General features: G+C 39.3%; 1 protein-coding gene and 1 pseudogene across 1 annotated transcript in view; both read left to right on the top strand.

The window, feature by feature from the left end:
* The window catches only part of LOC102470672 (zinc finger protein 208), a 223993-nt gene that overhangs the window by 62700 nt on the left and 137160 nt on the right, over window positions 1–24133 (top strand). Inside the window, 3 exon segments of the mRNA XM_014592935.2 lie at window positions 10232–11440; window positions 11522–11577; window positions 11579–11876. Of these exon segments, the coding sequence (XP_014448421.1) occupies window positions 10232–11440; window positions 11522–11577; window positions 11579–11876 (1563 nt within the window).
* LOC102470248 (translation initiation factor IF-2, mitochondrial pseudogene) lies at window positions 19433–21212 on the top strand (annotated as a pseudogene).

Raw genomic sequence — 24133 nt, 5'->3', positions numbered from 1 at the left:
GTGCCTGCTGCTGCGGCGGGGGCCTCCTTTCGTTGGCGGGCGCCGCCGCTCCGGGGGCATGAGTTCCCGCGCCCTGCGCAGCTTCCGCCGGGCGCCCCGCGCGGCTTCCCGGGGCTAGATTAATATTAGACAGAGTTATGGCATAGGGTAGCGGAAGCTCTCAAGTTCACTGATCGGCCAGGTGAAAGTAAAGCTAATAGTGATTAACTTGAGCCATACCTTTGGTTTTGAGCTAGAATTTTAGAGCTGGAAGAGAGCCCCCTGTCAAAAAGTGGGGAGACTGGGGCCAGCAGGTTGCATAGTGGTTAAGGTTCTAGACTCCTATCTGGCTGACTGCAGTTTATGTTCTGGAAATGGCAGCTTTCTTGCTTGCTCTCTCTCTCTCGGGTGTGCATATCAGCCCCATAGCAAACTTTAAAAAAAATTAGTAAAATAAAATAATTATTTTTAAAAAAGGCAAGGGGAGACCAGAAAATGGCACAATGGTTATGTTACTGGATTTCACGTAGTCAACTGCAGTTCAAATTCTGGACCCATTGGCTTAAAACTCACACCAGGCACATGTGCATGTGTGCCTAAGATCCTGAGAGGAAAATGGAGGAGAGGGGATTGCAATGTCACCATCCCCTCAAAGAGTGATTTCTCACTTTCTGTCTCTGTCTCTCCAGTGTGCAAATCCTCCCTATAGCAAAAATCTCTCTTAAAAAATAAAACAAAAGAGGGACCAGCAGTTAGTGTAATAGCTATGTTGCTGGACTCCCACGTAGTTGACCGTGGTTTGAGTCCTGGACCCAGTGGCTTAAACTCCTGTCAGGCACGTGTGCGTGCGTGTCCAAGATCCCGAGAGGAGAATGGAGGAGAAGGAATTGTGGCATGGCCACCCCCCCTGGGGGGTGATTTCTCGCTTTCTGTCTCTCTGTCTCTTTCTGTCTTTCCGGTGAGCCCACATACCCTATAGCAAAAACCTCTAAAAAAAAAGTTAAATAAATAAATAAATATAAAGAAAAACAAGGCGGGGGATTGAGGGGAAGACACCTGAGTCATCAGGAATAGGAATTCCTTTGTAGTGAATCCTTCTGGGAGTTCTGTTGAGAAAATTACATTCCTAGAAACCTTAGCAGACCTGGACAGTCCCAAATAAAACTCTGTGAAGTTGCAGCCCCAGATAGCTTCTACATTGACTTTTGTTTTTAATACAAAGATGAGTAGAAAATGCTAGTCTCTCTCTGACTTTAATCTGTGTACACAGAAGGAATAGAGAGTAGGTCTTAGTTTATGTTGAGACAAAAATGGTTTACCTAATTCCATTTTCCTTCTACAGCTCTTTGTCTTTTCAGAAGTGATCTGAAGAGCAGAGAAATATGACTATTGTGAATCTGAACACCAAGTTCAAGGTGAAGTGGTTTTTTTTTTTCTTTTAACTGCTTTCTTGTGTGTGTGTTTCTCCATTAAATGCGTTTTCCACTATGTAATAGTAACTAAGCCTGGTTTGAGATTTGCCAGCACTTTTTTTTTTTTACAACAATTTATACGTTTATTTGAGAGAGGTAGCAGAGGGAGACCTTCGACAGTCTTCATGTGTGGGTCCACCCCCAGCCTCAGCTGTCCTGGATCACAGGCACGTAAGTGGGTGTCTGACATGTAGAGGGAGACCCTGGGATGTGACCCCAAGACCTTCCCATGTGAGTACAATTGTGTTACTGTTTTGCCACTGTCTAGTCTCACAGGTCATATTCTGTTGGGACTATGAAAGGCAATATAGTTTTTCTTTTTTCATTTAGGAATCTTCTAGGACATGTGGGAATCTTAATTTCTCTGTGTACTTGAGAAATTTATGCTGTGAGGTGCATCTCCAAGACCACTGTCAGTGATTCTGGGATTTTGGTCATGCATGCACAAGCACCCAGCTTGATTTTCAAGTCACCAGGTCCAAGACACTAACTGTGGTCAGCCCTGTGGAAGTCCAGGGCCTTAACCACCATGCCACCTGCTGACCTCTCCCCTGGCTCTTTAAGTGATTGACTTTCCATCTTGATTTTTAAGGAGATAGATTATGATGGAGGAATATTTAAAGAACAACCTATAGAATTTAGAAGACAATGGTTCATCTAAGTTTAGGAAAACATATAGTATGGTATTTTTATGTTTGAATGCTACAACCTAGGAATGTTATATTTAATATTAAAGTAATTTCACAGGAAGAACCATTGATTGTCTTAAAACTTCTTGTTTTTTTTTTGTACCAAAATAACTAGAGATAGAGCCTGTATATATTTAAATTTAAATAAACCTTTGCCCTTCATTTGTCTTTTCCTTTTCTTTTTTTTTTAAAGAGAGATTTTTGCCACAGGGTGTGTGTACTCTCCAGAGAGACAGAGAGAGAGAGACAGAAAGTGAGAAATCACCCCCCCCCAGGGGCATGGCCATGCCACAATCTCTTCCCCATTCTCCTCTCAGGGATTTCAAGCCTCTGGGACCGGAACCACAGTTGGCTATGTGGGAGTCCAACAACGTAACTGCTATATCATCTGCTGGCCCCTGTCTTTTTCTTTTGAAGTTTATTTGCTTCTTTTTTTTCCTTTTTCCTTTTTTTTTTTTTTTTTGAGAGAGATAGAGCATTTGCTATTAGTGTGTGTGTGCTCACCAGAGACAGAGAGACAGTAAGTGAGAAATCACCCCCAAGCAGGGATGGCCACACCACTATCCCTTCTCCTCCATTTGCCTCTCAGGATTTTGGGCATGCACACATACATGCCCAAGTCGTTTCAAGCCACCAGATCTGGGATTCAAACTGTGGTTGACCACATGGGAGTCTAGCATCTTAATCACTGCATCATCTGCTGGCCCCTTTTTACTTTATTCATGAGAGAGAGAAAGAAATTCAAGTGCACTCACCAGTCTCATATCATGATTCTCTCCCAAGCCTTCCTAGCCAGTCAGGATCGTGGGCATGTGTGCACAGTACAGTGCTTATGTAAATCGGATCAGATCTAAATCAGAAATAGAATATTGATATGCTATGTTAAATGATCTCTATGCCTTATTCAGATGTCACCAGTCATTGTAGTCATGTTCTGGTACTGATCCATGAGCCCACATTGCACTTAGTTGTCATGTCTCTGTAGTCCTCTCCAAACTTGGAAATTTTCTTTCTTTCATGACCTTCACACTTTGCACCGTGCTGGTGCAAATATTGTATTCTGGCCTTGGATTTATCTAATATTTTTATGATCAGATTAAGGTTATATATTTTGGGCCAGAATACCACAAAAGTAATATTATGTTTTCTGAGTGCAGCATATCAGAAGATAAGTGACATCCATATATTTCTGGTGATGATGACTTTGATGAGTTGGATGAAATGGCTTCTCTAGAATTCTGCATTTAAAGTTGCTTTTTTTTTTAGAATTATTTATTTAACTTCTATTATTATTATTATTATTGTAATTGTTATTATTATCATTATTTTAGACTTGCTATAGGGCACGAGAGAGAGAAAGTAAGCTGCCAATTCCAGGACTAGAACCTGGGTCAGTCATGTAGGAGTCCAGCACTTTAACCACCATGCTGCCTGCTGGTCCCAAAACTACTATTTTTACCTTTGCAATCAATTAAGGAACTTGTTGTGAAGTACTCTGAGATTCTATAAATATCCTCTTTCTCATGATACTTTCTCCATTTATTTTGATTTCAGTCAATGATTCTTGCAAGACACAGTTATTTACTCTGGTGTTTGACAAATGGTAATTTTCTATTTCCATCATTCTTCTGAGGAACTTGGGTTTATTTTAGGTTAAACCATCACCAAATCATAGAATTTACTGATTTATATATTTATGTTTAATACCCTATTTCTTTAAGCAGGACTTGCCATTTCTAAGCCATCACTGATTTCCCTATTGGAACAAGGGAAAGAACCCTGGATAATTGAAAAAACAGGATGGTATCCAGGTAAGTAAGAGTATTGACAAGCAACAGGGATGCTAAAAGCCCAAACTGTCAGAGCCAGTGTCTTTCCTTTGTGACACAAGGCACAAGATCTTTGGAGAAAAATTTAAGAAATAGGGAGACTATCAGATTTTTTACAAAGAACTTGTTATTTTCTTTATAGCAAATATGAGGAGGCATAGTTGACACATAGTGAACTGGAAGTATGAAAGTATACAATTGGATAAATTTCACTGTAAATGTATACTTGTGAAGCCACCACAGTAGTTAAGATAATAAACATACTGCTTAACTTCTGCTGCTTCTAATCTAAGGGAGAAAGCCTCCACTATTTCATAATTGAATACAGTCTTTCTTAGGGATTTTTGAATGATGCTCTTTACTCAAAAAAGTGAGTTTCTTTCTATTCTTAGTTTGACAAGAATTTTTATGACACCTATGTTGTCAAAAGTTATTTTGTCAAAAGTTATTTTTTGACTTTATTCAAGTCTTCATACCATTTTCCTTTTAAAATATGCTAATATGTTGAAATATGCTAATATCAGTAATTACATAACTGATAATAAAATTAAAGTCAACTTATATTCATGGAGTAAACTCCACTGGGTCAGGGTTATTGTGTAATACACATATTTTCTATTTGCTAATATTTTACACGAGTATTCATGAAAAAAACCTGTAGTTTTCTAATTCCCTCCCATCGTGGTTAGTAGCAGGTTAATACTGGATTTCTTTGATTAGTTGGGAGCCATTCCCAACAGATTTTATGTAGAATTGGTATTTCTTCCTTAATCATTTGGTAGAATTTAAAGATAAAGCCATTTGGGCCATGTTCGGTCTTGGGGCAGTGTTTTTATTATAAACTCAATAGTTTTCGCATTACCTATATCTTCTTAAGTGATCATCAAAGAAATATATCCATTTTATCTAGCTTGTATTCGTGGTCATGAAATTATTTGTTAACATTTCATATTTAATCATCTAATTTAATTCATTATTTAATTCATTATTTTTATCATTTATGTAGGATCTGTATTTACATACCCTTTTTTATTTTGGTACTTGTGTTTTTCTTTTTGTTTGTTCCTGGTCAGTTTAGCTAAGGGGTTTGAAAAACTCTTGTAAAGCTTGCTGATCTTTTTTTTTTTCTCTTCTTTTTTTTTTGGAGAGGTTTTCACTATAGGGTGCGTGCGCTCGCCAGACAGACAGAGAGAGACATAGAGACAGAAAGCGAGAAATCACCCCCCAGGGGGGATAGTCATGCCACAATCCCTTTTCCTCCATTCTCCTCTCGGGATCTTGGGCACACACGCACATGCGCCCGGTGTGAGTTTTAAGCCACCGGGTCCGGGACGCGAACCGTGGTCGACTACGTGGGAGTCCAGCGACATAGCCATTACGCTAACTGCTGGTTCCCAGCTTACTGATCTTTTTAATGAACTAGCTTTTGGCTCTGTTAGTTGTCTCTATTATTTTTCAGTTTTCTAATTCAATGACTTCTGCTCTCATCCTCATTATTTCTTTTCTTCTACAGACTGTATTTTTATTGCTTATCTCTTTTATTTTTTTAGTTCGTGCTTTTTTTAAGATTTTGACCACAGGGCATGTGCCCTAGCCAGAAAGAGACAGAAAGAAGGAAAGTGAGAAATCACCCTCCAGGAAGGATGGCCATGCCACAGTCCCCTTTCCTCTGTTCTCCTCTCAGGATTTTGGGCATGCATGCACATGTTTTCCAAGCCACTAGTCTGGAAATCTAACCACAAAGTCAGCCATGTAGGATCCAGTGCTTTATTATTATTATTATTATTATTAATTTTATTTTTTAAGAAAGATTTTTGCTATATGCTACATATGCTCATTGGAGACACAAAGAGAGACAGAGAGTCAAAAAATGAGAAATCACCCCCTCTTCCCCAGAGGGATGGCTATATCACAATCCCCCCTTCTCCATTCTCCTCTCAGAATTTTGGGCACACATGCACACATGCCCAGTGTGTTTCAAGCCACTTGGCCCAGGACTTGAATATGGTCATGCCGGGACCCACTCAGCAGAATGCATTTTCTGAGTGGGGAGCCTATGGATTAGAAATAAACATAAAAATAAACACACAAAGACATACACATATAAAAAGAGCTAGGATTAGGTGGACCCAACTTTTTTGATGGAGAAAGTTATGACCTTGAACTAGCCTTAGGTTTTAAAGGGCAGAAAATGGGAGAAGAGGAAATGGAATGTAAAGTCAATTGCTTTTTGTGAATCGTCTGAAGATGTGAAAACACTGGCACCTTGTAATTTCTCTAATCTTTTTGGGGCGAAATCTGATAAACACATGTGGCTTCTTTTAGCCTGATACTGCTCTGCGGTATCGACAACAGACAGTTCGCATTTTTCGTATGCAAATGATTTCATAGCTATGTAAATGAAGCTTACAAAGCACCTTTTTGCATGCATCTAAAGATCACTATGTTTATTCAGATTGGCCATGGAAGTCCAGCACTTTTCTGCCCCCTGCTGGCCTTTGATCTAACATTTTAACCAACACACCACCTGATGGTCCTATTGCTTCTTGGTTTTATATCTTCTTGCAATAGAGCCTTAAGTTATTATTTGTTTTGTACCTTTTTCCCCCCTAATGTAAACATTTTAAGCTATAGATTTTGCTCTAAGTACTACCTTAGGTACATAATATATATTTTGTTATATTATACAGTCATTCCTCAGTATCTGAGGGGGAATTGCTTATAGGACCTCCCCCCCTACAGATATCAAGATCCACAGATATTCAAATCCCTTATATAAAGAGGCATAGAATTTGCATGTAATCTACACACATCCTCTCATATAATTTGAATGAACTTTACATTACTTATAATACCTCATATGATATAAATGTTATGTAAATAGTGGTTATTTTTTAAAATTTGTATTTAAAAATTGTGTTGTTTTTTCCTCATATATATATATATATATATATATATATATATAATTTTTTTGAGAGGTTTTTACTATAGGGCACGTGCGCTTGCCAGACAGACAGAGACAGAGAGACAGAAAGTGAGAAATCACCCCCCAGAGGGGATGGCCACGCCGCAATTCCTTCTCCTCCATTCTTCTCTCGGGATCTTGGGCACACACGCACACGCACACGCACCCGGCGTGAGTTTTAAGCCACCGGGTCTGGGACGCAAACTGCGGTCGACTACATGGGAGTCCAGTGACATAGCCATTACGCTAACTGCTGGTCCCATCAAATATTTTTTAAAGAATTATTTATTTGGGGACCAGCAGGTGACATGATGGTTAAGGCACTGGACTCTCCCATAGCCGACAGCAGTTTGAGTTCTGGACCTGATGGCTTGCTTTCTCACTCTCTCTCTCTCACTGTCTCTCCCTCTCAGTCTCTCTTTGGTGAGTGCACATGCCCTATAACACATTAAAATAATAATAATAAATAAAATGTAATAAATAATTCTTTTTAGAAAGAATCATCATCATCATTATTTGACCAGAGAAAATGAGAGAGAGAGAAAGTGAGCAATTAAGACGCTAGGTCCAGAACTTGAACTGCAGTCAGCCATGTGGGATTCCAGCACCTTAACCATCATGCCACCTACCTAGTCTCTCCCCCAAATATTTTTGATGATCTCCACTGGTTTAATCTAAAGAACCCGCAAATACAGAGGGTCAACTGCACTTTCATTGTTCATTTCTAAATATTTTCAAAGTTTCTGTACGTACTGTTTATTTTTCAGATATTGGGGGTTTTCCTAGATATTTTAAAGGTTTTATTTTCATTGTGATCAAGGAACACAAGATTTCAAATCTTTTTAGTGTATTAAGACGTGCTTAATGGCCCAACATGTGGTTTTTCTTAAATGTATATGCGTACTTGAACAGAATGTACATTCTTCAGGGTTTGATTTTGTGGTTTATACATATCAGCTAGTTGAAGGAGATGGATGGTGTTATTTATATACTCTATTTCTTTATTAATATTTTGGGAGATGTCTGGTTGTAAACTCAGTAACTATAATTGTAGAACTGTCCATTTCTTGCTTTATTTTTGTCAATTTTTGCTTTGTATATTTCGAGACTCTTATTACACACCTACAAATTTCTCATTGGTAAGTCTTCCTGGTGAGTTTACCTTTTATTTATTTTTATTTTTAGGATTTTGCCTTAGGGCACATGTACTTGCCAGAGAGAGACAGTAAGAGGGAGCATGATAAATCACCTTCCTGGGACCAGCAGGTGGTGTAATGGATAAGGGCGCTGGATTCACACATGGCCAACCATGGTTCAAGTCTCGGACCTGGTGGCTTTCTTTCTGTCTTTCCCTTTCTCTCTGTCTTTCAAATAAAGAAAAAAAATAACAATAACAAATGGAAATAAATAAATAAATAATTCTTTTTTTAAAAAAATCACCTTCCAAGGGGCTGGCCACACCACAATCACTTTTCTTCCATTCTCTTCTTGGGATTTTGGGTGCACACACACATGTGCCTGGCATGATTTTCTTTTCTTTTCTTTTTTTTTTTTTTTGAGAGGTTTTTGTCTTAGGGATCGTATGCTTGCCAGAGAAAGAGACAGAGACAGTGAGAGGGAAAGTGAGACATCACCAGGGGTATGGCCATACTACAATCCCTTCCTGTCCATTCTCCTCCTGGGATTTTAGACATGCACGCCCACACACCCAGCATGAGTTTCAAGCTGCTGGATCTGGGACTCAAACTGTGGTTGGCCATATAGGAATCTAGTGACGTAACTGCTACACCATCTGTTGGCCCTCCAGTGTAATTTTCAAGGTGTAGAGTCCAGGACTCAAACCTCACTTAGCGTTGTGGGAGTTCAACACCTCAACCACCATGGCACTTGCAGCCCCCCCCAGAGATGACCTTTTTACAATTATGAGGAAATTATTCTTGATAATATAGACTGTCTTGATGTTTGCTCTTAAAGTTTATATATTTATTTTGAGAGAAAGCAAGAAGACAGTCTCACCACCATACTGCAATTGCTTGATGGGGTCTCACTACACCATGATCCTTATCTCAGCCTTCCAGCCAGCTTTGATCATGGGCACACTTAGGGGCATGCCCAGTGCGTTCAGTTTGACCCAGAATACAAAACCAAGTTATTCCTATGTGGCTCCAGCATCATGTACTAGAGTTCTACTGCCTGTGCCATTGTGGCTAGGCTAAATTTTGTTTTATTTTATATTAATATAGCCATTCCAGCTAATTTTTCCCTCCAAATTGAATACCCTCAAGCCATTTACTTCCTCTTTTTTATTATTCATTTATCTATTTATTTGTTGTGATTTTTAAGCTGCTTGGTACAGGGTTCAAATGGTGTTCAGCCATGTGGGAGCCCAGCCCTTTAACCACTTTAACCACTATACCACCTGCTGACCTCAGTCATTTAGTTCTTGAATAACCTTAACTGTTCTAATATATATTGACTGTTCGGGTGTTTCTAATATATATTATTTATATTTTACACAAATCACAGGAAACGTCAGCAAAGTCATACTATTGGGTCATCAAGAAAGTCATAACACATTTTTGCCTAGAAAAACATAGAAAGGGAAGGCAGGTGGCATGGTGGTTGAGATGCTGGACTCCCACATGACCAACCATGGTTCAGGTCCTGGACTCAGTTGCCCAAATATCATGACAAATAAATAGAAAAATAAATAAATGAAAAAAAAGAAAGCATTTCATGACTTTCCCAATGACTTCATTTAAAAACTGTGATAAATTTTTCTAAAACAGGAAAATATGTTTATTTTCTTTCATATTTGCTATCTAGGTATGATACTAAGGAGTTACCTTTACAGAATGGAAGTTTTGAAAACATGTCATTAAAATGGAAACTAATGGAAAAAGTCAGAAAGTCTTGCCTTGAGGAATCTTGTTTTGGAAATGATTGGAAATGCAAGGGTCTCTTTGAGAGACCACAGGAAACTGAAGAAGAATATTGTAGGCATATAACAATCTCATAACATCTGAAATCATCCAGCCTGCATCCCTTGAACTAAACCAAGTAATTCATGCTGGAAAGAAACTCCATGAATGTAAAAAATGTGAAAACCTTACTGAACAGGTAAGAATTCATACAAGTGATAAATTTGATGAAATGTGTGAGAAGGCCTTTATATTTTATACAGATTATATGAAACATGAGCAAAGTCTTACTGGAAAGAAACATGATGAATTTAAGCAATGTGGCAGAGACTTTGCTTACAACTTGGAACGTAGTCAATATCAAATAAATCATAAGAGGATATCCTGTGAATGTCAGATATGTGGAAAGACTTTTCAAAAACGTGCCCACCTTACGCAATATAATTGAATTCATACTGGTGAGAAACCATATGAATGCAAAGAATGTGGGAAAGCCTTTATCTATTGTTCAACATTGATTCAACATAAGGGAACACATACTAATGAGAAACCCTATGCATGTCTGCAATGTAGAAAGACTTTTAGGCAGAGTGCACATCTTACACAACATCAAAGAACTCATAGTGGTGAGAAACTCCATCAATGTAAGCAGTGTTGGAAGGCTTTTGCTTCTCTTTCTGACTTTAATAGACATCGAAAAATTCACACTGGTGAGAAACCTTATGAATGTAAAGAATGTGGTGAGGCATTTAATAATCGCTCAACTCTTATTCAGCACCAGAGAATTCACACCGGTGAGAAGCCTTTTGAGTGTAAGGAGTGTGGCAAAAAATTTAATAATTGCTCAACACTTTCTCAGCACTAGAGAACTCATACTAATGAGAAACCTTATGAATGTCAGGAATGTAAAAACGCTTTTAGGCGAAGTGCACATCTTACTCGACATCAAAGAATTCATACTGGCGAGAAACCATATGAGTGTAAGGAATGTGCAAAGGCCTTCTCTTGTATTTCTGACTTTAATAGACATCAGAGAATTCACACTGGTGAGAAACCTTATCAATATAAAGAATGTGGGAAGGCATTTAATAATTGCTCAACTCTAATTCAACACCAGAGAATTCACACCGGTGAGAAACCCTATGAATGTAAGCAGTGTGGGAAGGCATTTATCTCTTGCTCAACATTTTTTCAACATCAGAGAATACATACAAATGAGAAACCCTATCAATGCCAGGAATGCAAGAAGGCTTTTAGGCAGAGTGCACCTCTAACTAGACATCAGAGAATTCACAGTGGTGAGAAACCCTACGATTGTAATGAATGTGGAAAGGCCTTTACTTGTTCTTCTGACTTTAATAGACATCAGAGAATTCACAAAGGTGAGAAACCCTATGAATGTAAAGAATGTGGAAAGGTCTTTAATAGTTGCTCTACTCTTAACCAGCATCAGATAATTCATACTGGTGTGAAACCCTATGAATGTAAGGAATGTGGGAAGACCTTTATGTGGCTTTCAAACTTGAATAAACATCAGAGAATTCACACTGGTGAAAAACCATATGAATGTAAAGATTGTAAGAAGGCTTTTCTATGTTATTCAACATTTATTCAACAGAGAACGCACACTAATGAGAAACCCTATGAATGTCAGGAATGTGGGGAGGCCTTTAGGCAGAGAGCACATCTTAGTCAACATCAAGGAATTCACACTGGTGAAAAACCATGAGTGTAAAGAATGTGGGAAGGCCTTTGCTTGTGTTTCCTACTTTAATAGATACCAGAGAGTTCACACTGGTGAGAAACCATATGAGTGTAAAGAATGTAGGAAGTCTTTTATCGATTGTTCAACTCTTATTCAACATCAGAGAATTCACACTGGTGGGAAGCCCTTTGAATGTCAACAATGTAAAAAGGCTTTTATGCAGAGGGCACATCTTACTCAACATCAACGAATTCATACTGGTGAGAGACCTTATGAATGTAAAGAATGTGGGAAGGCCTTTATTTGTCTATCACAAGTGAAAAAGCACCAGAGAATACACATGTGAAGCAAGAAATTCTATGTATTTAAATATTTCTTTTACTTACCAGTCCTTAATATCATCAAATTCATATTGGATGGAATCCTTAGAAATATAAGAAATGGGACCAGCAGTTAGTGTAACGGTTATGTCGCTGGATTCCCATATAGTCAACTGCGGTTCGAGTCCTGGACCCGGTGGCTTAAACTCACGCCAGGTACGTGTGCATGCGTGCCTAAGATCCTGAGAGGAGAATGGAGGAGAAGGGATTGGTGTGACCATCCCCCCTGGTGGGGATTTCTCGCTTTCTGTCTCTGTCTCTCTCTGTCTTTCTGGCGAGTGCACACACCCTATAGTGAAAACCTCTCCTAAAAAAGAAAAAAAAAAAAGACATATAAGGAACATGGGAAATGTATCTGTCCTTCAGTTATCCCCTTATACAATGGAATTTGTACTGAGGAGAATCCTTATATAAATCAGGTATGTATAAGATACCTCTCTCATTGGAACCAGCAGATGGCATAATGGTTATGTCACTGGACTCTCATATAGTTAACTGAAATTTGAGTCCCAGACTCAGCAGTTTAAAATTCATGCTTGGCGTGTGTGCATTTGTGCCCAAGATACTGAGAGAATGGAGGAGAAGGGATTGTGGTGTATGTATCTAGATTATATTCTCTATTCTAATAATTTCTATTACTATCATATACATATATAAACACGGTATATATATATATATGTAATATATATATATATAATATATAATTCATGCTTGGCGTGTGTGCATGTGTGCCCAAGATACTGAGAGAATGGAGAAGGGATTGTGGTGTGGCCATCCCCCCCAGAGGGTTTTTTCCCTTGCTTTCTGTCTGAGTGCACATCCCCTATAGCAAAAATCTCTAAAAGAAAACCCTGAAAAAACCTCTCTCACACTATACTCAACATTCTATAGTTAATAAAATGATTAATATAGGAAACCCTGAAAAAAAAATATATAGGAAACCCTGGGACCAGCAGGTAACCTGGTGGTTAAAGCACTGGATTCACATGTGGTTGGCTGGGATTTGAGTCCTAAAAGTCACGCTGGATACAAATGTGTGCATGCTCAAAATCCCAGGAGGAGAATGAAGGAGAGGGGTTATAATGTAGCCACCCCCCTCTGAGGGGTGATTTCTCACTTCCTCTTTTTTCTCTTTGTGAGTGTAAGTGCCTTATGGCAAAAACCTAAAACAATATATCTATATTCAGAAACTATGGGGTTTTCATTTATCCATTATGAAACAGGAAACAATTTGTAAGAGAACAACAACCAGTGATTGTAAATTTCTTTTACCTCATAACACTGTTTATTCGGTATCAGTATTTATATATGAAAAATAAAAAATATGAACAAAAATATGTTTACCACTAATACAGTTATATTTTATTATACTATAACTGTATAGAATAATATTTAGAGGAAATAATCATTTTGACTTTTTTAATGTAGAAAAGTTTTTTCCTGTAACATGAATCTTTTCCAGTATCACTGCAGTTACATCGTCTGCCACCTGTGCTTTGTTACCATGTAACTGAAACTCTGTCCTCAGATGACTGATTTTAAACTTTGTGATAAGGTTATTGTAAAGATTAAAATAATTAATTAGAGGATTAAGAATTACTAAGACCTTTGGAATAGTTAAGAACAAAGAGGGGCTGACAGGTGGCATAGTGGTTAAGGGCACTGGACTCCCATACAACCAACTACAGTTCGAGTCCCAGTTCTGGCAGCTTGCTTTCTCACTTTCTGTCTCTCATTTTCACTCTGTCCCTCTCTGGTCAAATAAAAATAAATAAATAAATAAAGTTAGATAAAACAATTTTTTTTTTTAAAAAAAAGAACAAATAGAAACTATTTGGTAAACTATTCAATCTTAGCATCTTTGTTACTATTCTTGGAACATTAATATAAGAAGATTGAGGAAAAGAAAAAAAGAAGATTGTTAATTTTACTAATAGAATGAAGTTTATCATCACAACTTGTTCTATGTCAAATCTATGATAATTTATTTTGGAATGAAAATTAGGGGCTGGCAGGTGGCATGGTGGTTAAGGTGCTGGATTCCCACATGGCTGACTGCAGTTGGAATCCAGGACCTGGCAGTATGCTTTCTCACTTTCCTTTTCTCTCTCTCTCTTTCTGGTCAATTTAAATAATAATAATAATAATAAATAAGTCTTTTTAAAAAGAAAATTAATATAATAGAGGAAACTCGAATTTTCAAATTCAAGTTTAAATTAACTTTAAATGAACTTGAACTTATTTAACATGAATCAGGAAATTCATTCTACGGACCAGCAGATAGCATGATGGCTATGTCGCTGGATTCCCATGTAGTCAACTGCAGTTTGAGTCCTGGACCCGGTGGCTTAAATTCATGCCAAGTGCATGTGCATGCATGCCCAAGATCCTGAGAGGAGAATGGAGGAGAAGGGATTGCAGCATGGCCATCCTCCCGGGGGGAGGGGGCGGGGGTGATTTCTCGCTTTCTGTCTCTCTGTCTCTCTCTGTCTTTCTGGCGAGCGCACACACCCTATAGCGAAACCTCTCCTAAAAAAGAAAAAAAAAAAAGACATATAAGGAACATGGGAAATGTATCTGTCCTTCAGTTATCCCCTTATACAATGGAATTTGTACTGAGGAGAATCCTTATATAAATCAGGTATGTATAAGATACCTCTCTCATTGGAACCAGCAGATGGCATAATGGTTATGTCACTGGACTCTCATATAGTTAACTGCAATTTGAGTCCCAGACTCAGCAGTTTAAAATTCATGCTTGGCGTGTGTGCATTTGTGCCCAAGATACTGAGAGAATGGAGGAGAAGGGATTGTGGTGTGGTCATCCCCGCTGGGGGATGATTTCTCACTTTCTTGCTTTCTGTCTCTCTTTCTCTCTTTCTGGCAAGTGAATGTGCCTTATAGCGGGAAAAAAAAAAATCTCTCCCCCAAAAAAGAAAGAAAATTTCATTCTGGAAAGACCCTATGAAAAGTATGAAGGGGTTAACTTTGTGGCCTAGTTGATAAGGCAGCCAGATCCCCCATAGCCACCTGTGTGGTTCAAGTCCAGACCAAGTGGCTTGAAAAACATGCTAGGTGTGAGATTTTTTTGTTATTTTGTGCACTTGTTGGAGAAACAGAAACAGAGAGACAAAAAGCAAGAAATCACCCCCCAGGAGGGGATGGCCATGTCACAATCCCTTCTCCTCCATTCTCTTGGGATCTGGGGCACATATGCCCAGCATGAGTTTTAAGCCACTGGGTCCAGGACTTGAATGCAGTAACTACTAGCCATCTGCTGGTCCCACTTTTGTGGTAATTTGTTGCAACAGTTGTAGAAAACTGATAGAGTGGTGTATATCTTAGCCTCAATGCTGTGGAGAAATCTTGATCTCTGTAAAGGAGAGTTCAACGCCTATAGTTAATGTCGAAGACTTCAAGTAAAGGACATAACTCCTAGCCCTTCACCAGGAATATAATTTCTTTCATCTTTTTTAGAATTATTTTATTTAACTTTATTTATTTCCATTTGACCAGAGAGGACAGAGTGTGTGTGTGTGTGTGTGTGTGTGTGTGTGTGAGAGAGAGAGAGAGGGAAAGTGAGAAAGCAAGCCCCCAGGTCAAAGACTCAAACCACAGTTGACCATGTGGGAGTCCAGTGCCCTTAACCACCATGCTACCTGCTGACTCCTAGTAATATAATTTCTAGTTTGTTCCATTGTGAGTTTTTGATTTTTTTTTGAGAGGTTTTCGCTATAGGGCACGTGCGCTCCCCAGACAGACAGAGAGAGACATAGAGACAGAAAGCGAGAAATCACCCCCCAGGGGGGATAGTCACGCTGCAATCCCTTCTCCTCCATTCTCCTCTCGGGCTCTTGGGCACGCACACATACACGCCCTGCGTGAGTTTTAAGCCACCGGGTCCAGGACGCGAACCGTGGTCGACTATGTGGGAGCCCAGCGACATAGCCATTACACTAACTGCTGGTTCCCCATTGTGAGTTTTTTTAATCTTAGGAATTTAATGAATGTTTAATGAATAATATAATCAGTATATATTTACTTGTTTTGCACTTGATTTGTCGTAGATTGAGAAATTGCCTTATAATCCCCTATTTTTTAAGGAATTATTTAACTTTATTTGTTATTGTTATTATTAGTGTTGTTATTGTTATTTTAAATTTTCTATAGGGTACATGGACTCACCAGAGAGATAAGAGAGAGAGAAAGTGAGAAAGCAAGCTGCTAGGTCCAGTGCTAGGACCCACTTGGCAGAACACATTTTTCTGAGTGAGGGGACTGTGGATTAGAAATAAACATAAAAGTAAACACACAAAGACATACAAGTATAGAAAAGCAAGGATTGGGTGGGCCCTACTTCTCTGATGGAGAAAGCTACAACCCAAACTGGCCACAGGTTTATTCTTTTAAAGGGCAGAAAATGGGAGAAGAGGAAATGGAATGCAAAGTCAGTTGGTTTGGGATGTAAATTGTCTGAAGACGCAAAAATGATTGGTGCCATGTAGTTTATCTGATCTTTTTGGAGCAAAATCTGATAAACAGGTGTGGCTTCCTTTACCCTGATACTGCTTTGCAGTCTCAAAGACAACAGGCAATTAGCATTTTCATATGTAAATACTTCCATCTCTATGTAAATGAAGCTCACTGAACTGCAATTCTGCATATGTCTAGAGGTCACCATGTTTACTCAGAATTTGCCACTCTCCACAGTCCAGTACTTGAACTGTAGTCAGCCATGTGGGAGTTTAGCACGTTAACTCTGTGCCACTGGCTAGTCCCCAATTTTTCTATTACTAATGAAATTTTATTTCTTATATAACCTGTAACTTCTGCTTTATGAAAGTTGCTACTTTGTTAGTTGATACATAGATAGTCATGATTATTATAGATTGATTGTGAATTCTAGGTTTGGATATTTAGGATACTTAAGGTCATGGCCCCTGCTCTTTCGTGGTGTGTGGGGGGTGTTCCATGTATTTATTTCTTCATAATTTAACTTTCAAAAAAATATTTGCCAGAGGGCGCATGTGCTTGTGAGAGAGAGAACAAGAAAGCACAAAAGCTCCCCCCTGTGGGATATGGTCGTGCTATAATCCCTTCTCTTCAGTTTTTTCCTCTTTTTGGCATTTTGGGCACACATGCACACACACCTGGCATGCTATTCAAACTGCCAGAGCCAGGTCTCAAACCACACAGTTGGCCATGAGGGATCCAACTCACGTATAATTTAGCTTTTTGTTGAAATGTATCATATATACTTGCAAGTATATACATGATAATGCAGTCAACCAATACAATCAAAATCATTCTGTTTAGGTGAATTACCACAAGAGGTAATATGCACCCAGATTAAGTGAATTACCACAAGAGGTAATACACACCCAGACTGAGAAATAAAATACTGCTTGCATCCAAGAAGACACTCTTGTGTATCTGTTGTCAGTAGCCCCTCAGAGTAACCCCCATATATCAATTTTATCTGTTTTTAATTTATATTTAAGTAGAATCATACAGTATGCTTTGTGTTGGTTTCTTTTATTTAATATTATGTTTGTCCCATATTGTTGCATGTAAAAATAGCTTATTTGTTTTCATTGCTATACAGTATTCCAGAGCATGAATATGCCAACTGTATTTGTCCATTGTAGTGTTGATAAACATTGGGATTGTTTCCAGCTTTGGGTTCTCATAAATAATGAAGCTATAAGCATTATTGCACTTGACATTTTGTGCTCACATATATGCATTTCTTATTTTTTATAGAATTCTTTTATTTAACTTTATTTTAATTTGACTAGAGAGGAATAGAGAGAGATAGAGAGAAAGCAAGCTGCCATGTCTGGGACTCGAACTGTGGTCGATCATGTGGGAGTCCAGTGCTTCTAACCACTACTCTATTTGCTGGCCACTCATTTCTTACTTTTTTAAAGAATTATTTATTCATTCATTTATTTTAATTTGACCAGAGAGAGAGGGAAAGTGAGAAAGCAAGCTACCAGGTCCAGAACTTGAACCACAGTCAGCCATGTGGGAGTTCAACACCTTTAACCATCATGCCACCGGCTGGCCCCTCCTATGTATGTATTTCTTTTTTAAAAAATTTATTTATTCATTCATTTATTTTAATTTGACCAGAGAGAGAGGGAAAGTGAGAAAGCAAGCCACCAGGTCTGGGACTTGAACTGTGGATGGCCATGTGGGAGTGTCTAGCACCTTAACCACCACACTACCTGCTATGTATGCATTTCTGTTAGTTGTATTTATAGGAGAGGAAATAGTGAATCATAGAATATGTGAATTTGCTTAAGCAGATATTGTTAATGTTCTAAAATGGCTTAATCAGTTATTAGTATGTTCATCAACAGTAAAGTTCCAATTATTCCACCTTCTTGTTAAGACATGGTATTGGGGCTGGCAGGTGGCATGGTGGTTAAGGGCACTGAACTCCCACATGGCTGACCACAGCTCGAGTCCTGGACCACCAGGCTGCTTTCTCTCTCTCTCTATCTCTCTCTCTCTCTCACACACACACACACACACACACACACACACACACATACTCACACTGTACCTCTCTGGTCAAATTAAAATAAATAATTAAAGTTAAATAAAATAATAAAAAAAAAGAACAAGTATTAAAAAAAAAAAAAGACATGGTATTGTCAGAGTCAATTTTTTGCCAGTATGGTGAATATATAGTGGTACTGCATTGTGGTTTTCCAACTGATGACTAATAATATTGAATGCCTTTATTTTAATTTCTATTGGCTATTTGGATATTCCTGTGGGAAGTGACAATCAAGCCTAGTTTGAGGAGAGCTTATCTTCTTATTGTTGATTCTTAGGAATTATTTGTGTAATACAAATGTGTACCCTTTTTCAACTATGTGTATTGCAGATATTGTCTCCTAACCTGTGGTTTGCATTTTTACACACTGTCTAGGACTTAAACTGGGGGCCTGGAAATTTTTTTTAATGTAGTCTGATTTTTATTATTTTTCCCCTTATCATTTGATACTCTATGTATATTGCTTAAGAAATCTTTGCCTGTTCTGAAGGTATGAAGCTATTCTGTATTTTTGTTTAGATTTATTATTTTTCACATTTATCTGTACAAACTTTCTGGAATTGATTTTTGTGTATGTTGTAAGGGAAAATCATGATTCATTTCCCCCATATAGATATTCAGTATATCCAGCACCATTTATTGAAAGACTGTTCTTTCTCCATGATACTTTCTTTGTTCTTAAAATCTATCCTGTCTGATATTAATAAAACTATTTGAGTGTTATTTTGGTTATGACTCGTATGGTATATCTTTTGTCATCCTTTTACCTTTAACCATCCAATGCATGATTGACATCTTGAAAATAATCAACACTGGGGAGAATCAGACTCGTGAAATCCAGGGCTTTATGTGGAACTCAGAAGAATACATACCCAACCATTTTTACTTTCTTTTTACCAAGATCAGGAAAATGAGGCTCAAAGGAGACAATCAACCTTCTCAATCAAGATAATATTTGCTGGTATTTGTCAGAACAAGTGTCCACCCAAGGTTCTTTTGTTGCCTTGTCAGGAGAAACATGAACCAGAAGCTACTGAAGTTTGAGAATTTGCTACGGTTTCATACTCTTTGTAGGCAGTTACACAGAGAGTGCCGCTCTCTGGGTCAAAGAAGACCGTTAGCACCGTGGTGGCTTTCAGCTGCTTACCCGATATGGACAACTTACCTTTATGCCTGCCCCTGGCGGACAGATGTGCTAATTGAGACTGCTTTATTTCAGTATAGGCTTCTAGTAAAAAAGAAGGAAGAAAAGCCACAGAAATCTCAGTTACCTTCAACAAAATCTGAAAAGGAAGTCGAAGTCTGGATTGGAATATCTGTTGAGGAGTTGGCCAGAGCAATGGAAATAGATGTAGATTATGTCTATGAAGCCTTATTGAACACTGCTATTGACGTAGATTCCTTAGAAGCAGACTCCTATTTAGATGAAGTCTGGATCAAAGAAGTGATAAAGAAGGCAGGGATGAAGTTAAAATGGAGCAAATTAAAACAGGACAAAGTCAGAGAGAATAAAGATGCTGTAAAAAGGCCCCAGGCAGATCCAGCTTTATTAACCCCAAGGTCTCCAGTCGTTACTATAATGGGCCATGTTGATCATGGGAAAACAACATTACTTGACAAACTTCAAAAAACTCAAGTGGTAGCAATGGAAGCTGGAGGCATCACCCAGCACATTGGTGCCTTTCTTGTCTCTCTACCTTCTGGGGAAAAGATAACCTTTCTTGATACTCCAGGACATGCTGCCTTCTCAGCAATGAGAGCCCGAGGTGCTCAGGTCACTGACATTGTCGTGTTGGTTGTAGCTGCAGATGATGGGGTCATGAAACAAACTGTAGAATCTATTCAACATGCCGAAGATGCTCAAGTTCCTATTGTCCTTGCCACAAACAAATGTGACAAAGCTGAGGCTGATCCTGACAAAGTGAAAAAAGAACTGCTGGCTTACGATGTGGTGTGCGAAGATTACGGAGGTGACATTCAAGCAGTGCATGTCTCTGCACTCACAGGTGACAATCTGACGGCTTTGGCAGAAGCAACAATTGCTCTTGCAGAAATGTTAGAACTGAAAGCAGATCCCACCGGTCCAGTGGAAGGAAGAGTTATAGAATCTTTCACAGACAAAGGAAGAGGTCCTGTTACCACAGCTATCATTCAAAGAGGAACTTGGAGAAAAGGCTCAATCCTGGTTGCTGGAAAGTGTTGGCCAAAAGTACACTTAATGTTTGATGAAAATAGAAAAACAATTAATGAAGCCTATCCTAGCATGCCAGTGGGAATTATAGGCTGGAGAGACCTTCCTTGTGCAGGAGATGAAATTCTTGAAGTAGAATCCGAGCCAAGGGCACATGAAGTTGTTGATTGGAGAAGGTATGACCAAGAACAGAAGAAAAATAAAGATGATCTGAAAATAATAGAAGAAAAGCGAAAGGAACACCAAGAAGTACATCGGAAATCCCGTGAGAAGTATGGTACTTTGCACTGGAAGGAGAGGTCATTTATAAAGTTCATAGAAAGGAAAGAACAAAAACTCTTAAAGCCAAAAGAGAAAATCAAGAGAGATTCAAATGGACTTCCTATAATTATTAAAGGTGACACTGATGGTTCCGTTGAGGCTATTTTGAACGTTGTGGATACCTATGATTCTTCACATGAGTGCGAACTAGAATTAGTACAGATTCATCAAGTCCCAGTATTATGTCCCTGAATACAATAGGCATGTGATATTTCCATGTTATCTATGAAACGATCTGCCAATTTGGGAGCATTTAAACTAGACAAATGTGTTACGGTCTTTGAGCTCCTAGGATTTATAATTCTCAAAGGAGAACGTATGTTTTATTTGTTCCTAGGCTATCACAGGTGATGGATGCCAATTCAGGTGTACGCAGTCATCACTGGACTGGCATATCTTGGCCAATTCCAGAGTGAACCTGACTGATGATCCTCTCTCACCGGTTCCTGGGCAAGAGAGGTATGTATGTAGAATAATGTTCCCCTCCAAAAAATGTCTAATCCCTAAAACAGAATATTTTACCTTTCATGGCAAAAGGGACTTTACAGGTGTGATTAAATTAAGGATATTGCTACGGGGGAGAATTATCCTGGATTATCTGCTTGGGCCCAGTGTTATCACAAGGTATTTATAAGTGCTGGAGAAAGAGAGAAGAGTCCAAGCAGGAGAGGTGATAATGAAAGCAGAGGTTAGAATGATGGAATGGCTGGCTTTGAAAATGGTAGGGTGCCACAAGCCACGCACTGTGGGTGGCCCCTTGAACCTGAAAAAGCTGATACCTTGATTCTATCCTTGTAACATAAGGGATTAGCAGATGGCATAATAGTTATGTCGCTGGACTCCCATGTAGTCAACCACAGTTTGAGTCCTGGACCTGGTGACTTGAAACTCCCACCAGGGGCGTGTGTATGCATGCCAAAGATGCTGAGAGGAGACTGGAGGAGAAGGTATTGTGGCATGGCCATGCCCCAGGGGTGATTTCCCACTTTCTGTCTTTCTATGTCTCTTCAGTGTGTGCATGTACTCTACAGCAAAAATCTCCATTTAAAAAATAGAAACAAAAAACAGAGTGGCTATCCCTGCCTAGGGGGTGATTTCTTGCTTTCTCTCTCTCCACCAAGCACATGTGTTGTAATAGTAAAAAATCTCTCTCTAAAAAAAAAAAAGTAAAATAAAATAAAGAGGGTTAAGAGGTTTGGAGACCAAATGCAATGCATGGAATCTGTCAGGATTCTGGTATAACCAACTGATTGTAAAAGTTATCATTGAAACAACTAGGGAAACCTAAATATAAAAGAGGAATATGACATTAAGAAATTACTGTTAATTTTTTATATTGGGATAACAGCACGGTGGTTATTTTTAAATATGGTGTCCTTTTTGGTTATACGTGCATACGGAAGGACAAAAGCATGATTTTAAAGTACCACAACCAAAAAGCAGAAGGACTGCTAGAAAGATATATGCAAATGTTTTAAGATGTTGCTAGATGTTGGGTCCCTCAGGTTATGCAGTCTTTTCTGCTTGAAAACTTCCATGACAAAGATAAAATTTTTAAAGTCTTCATTCCCCTCCATTCGATATAATTATCTTTATCAACATCTTAGACCCGGAAAGACAGATAAATTATTGGATGGAAAGGAAAGGGGCAGTGTGGCTGGGGAGTGGCACTAGACTGATGAGTGCGTGCCTAGTGCGTTACTTATAGGGTGCTTAGTGACCAGTCACTGAATGGCGGGTTCTTCCTTAGGAAGATGTTGCAGATCACACACACACACACACACACACACACACACTTGAAGAAAGAAAATCGAACTTATTTTACAAGAATTAGGTGCACAGTTCTTTTCCTCTATGTGACTCTGGAAAAAGCAGAACAGAGGAAAGAAAAATCGTAGGATATCAGATTTCTCAGTGCAGACAAAGTAAATGTAGGACAACCTCCCGCACCAACCTCAATTAAAAGAAGGGAATGAGTCTTCCCTACTCGGATCTCAACGTCACACGCGTCCTCACGCACGCGCACTTACCGTCCAGCACGGTTTCCAGTTGCTGCTGGAACCCTCCTCTGGCGCCCGCTGCGGCCAGCCAAAGCCAAGGTGCGGTCTCTGCCTGCGGAGAGCGCCAGCAGAGGAACACGACTAGTAGCACCGCGCACCCGCACCGCAGGCCCGAACCCAGAGTGATCCAACTGGTTCTATCCGTGGAGAAGAGCGCCCCCTGCTGCGCGCTCGCAGGGCCCAGCAGTCTGGGGAATTAGTGTGGAGCCTTGTGACCTAGAAGTGTGTTCCACAGCCGCACCGTCGGGTTTCCTGTCAGCAGCAAGTCCCAGGCGGCACCATACCAGACAGATTCATGTGCGTGTGGGTTCAGCGACATCAAGAGATCATGCCATGCGGTCCAGAATGGGGCGAGTCCTAGCTTCCCTGTGGATCTCACCCTGCTACTTATTTTGCTTGAGTTTTATCCAGGTGACTCCTCAGAAGTTCTTGAAGATCTTAAATCACTCAGGGAGTGATGGCCACGCCGCAATCCCTTCTCCTCTAGTCTCCTCTCAGTGTTTTGGGAAGGCATGTACACATGCCCAGTGTGTTTCAAGCCGGGGTCCAGGACTGGAACAGCAGTTGACTACATGGGAGTCCAGCAACTTAACCATTATGGCATCTGCTGGTCCCCAGGCGCTTTATTTTACGGACAATTTAAACTATATTAAGTAGGGGGTAAAGTGAATGTTCTCTATTTTCTACAGGAAGATCAGCAGGCTCTTAAAGAAAGATGAACTCTTGTAGGCCATTACTGTTATCTGGGACAAAAAAATCTTATCGGTCCTGGTGGGAACATTGCATAGATTCTTTCCTGTTGGGTCTGTTTTGAGATTAATGATCCACGTAGTTTTCCATGCTAATCTCAGTCATTGCAGTGTTCCAGACTTCATGCTCCCAAGACTGTCCCTATATATATATATATACTTTTTTTTTTTTTTGAGAGGTTTTCACTATAGGGCACGTGCACTCACCAGACAAACAGAGAGACAGAAAGCGAGAAATCACCCCCCAGGGGGGATGGTCACGCCACAATCCCTTCTCCTCCTTTTTCCTCTCGGGATCTTGGGC

This window comes from Tupaia chinensis, unplaced genomic scaffold (genome assembly GCF_000334495.1).
Source record: "Tupaia chinensis unplaced genomic scaffold, TupChi_1.0 Scaffold138910_1, whole genome shotgun sequence".
Classification (NCBI taxonomy): Eukaryota; Metazoa; Chordata; class Mammalia; order Scandentia; family Tupaiidae; genus Tupaia; species Tupaia belangeri.
This window is presented reverse-complemented; position numbering and strand designations above follow the sequence as displayed.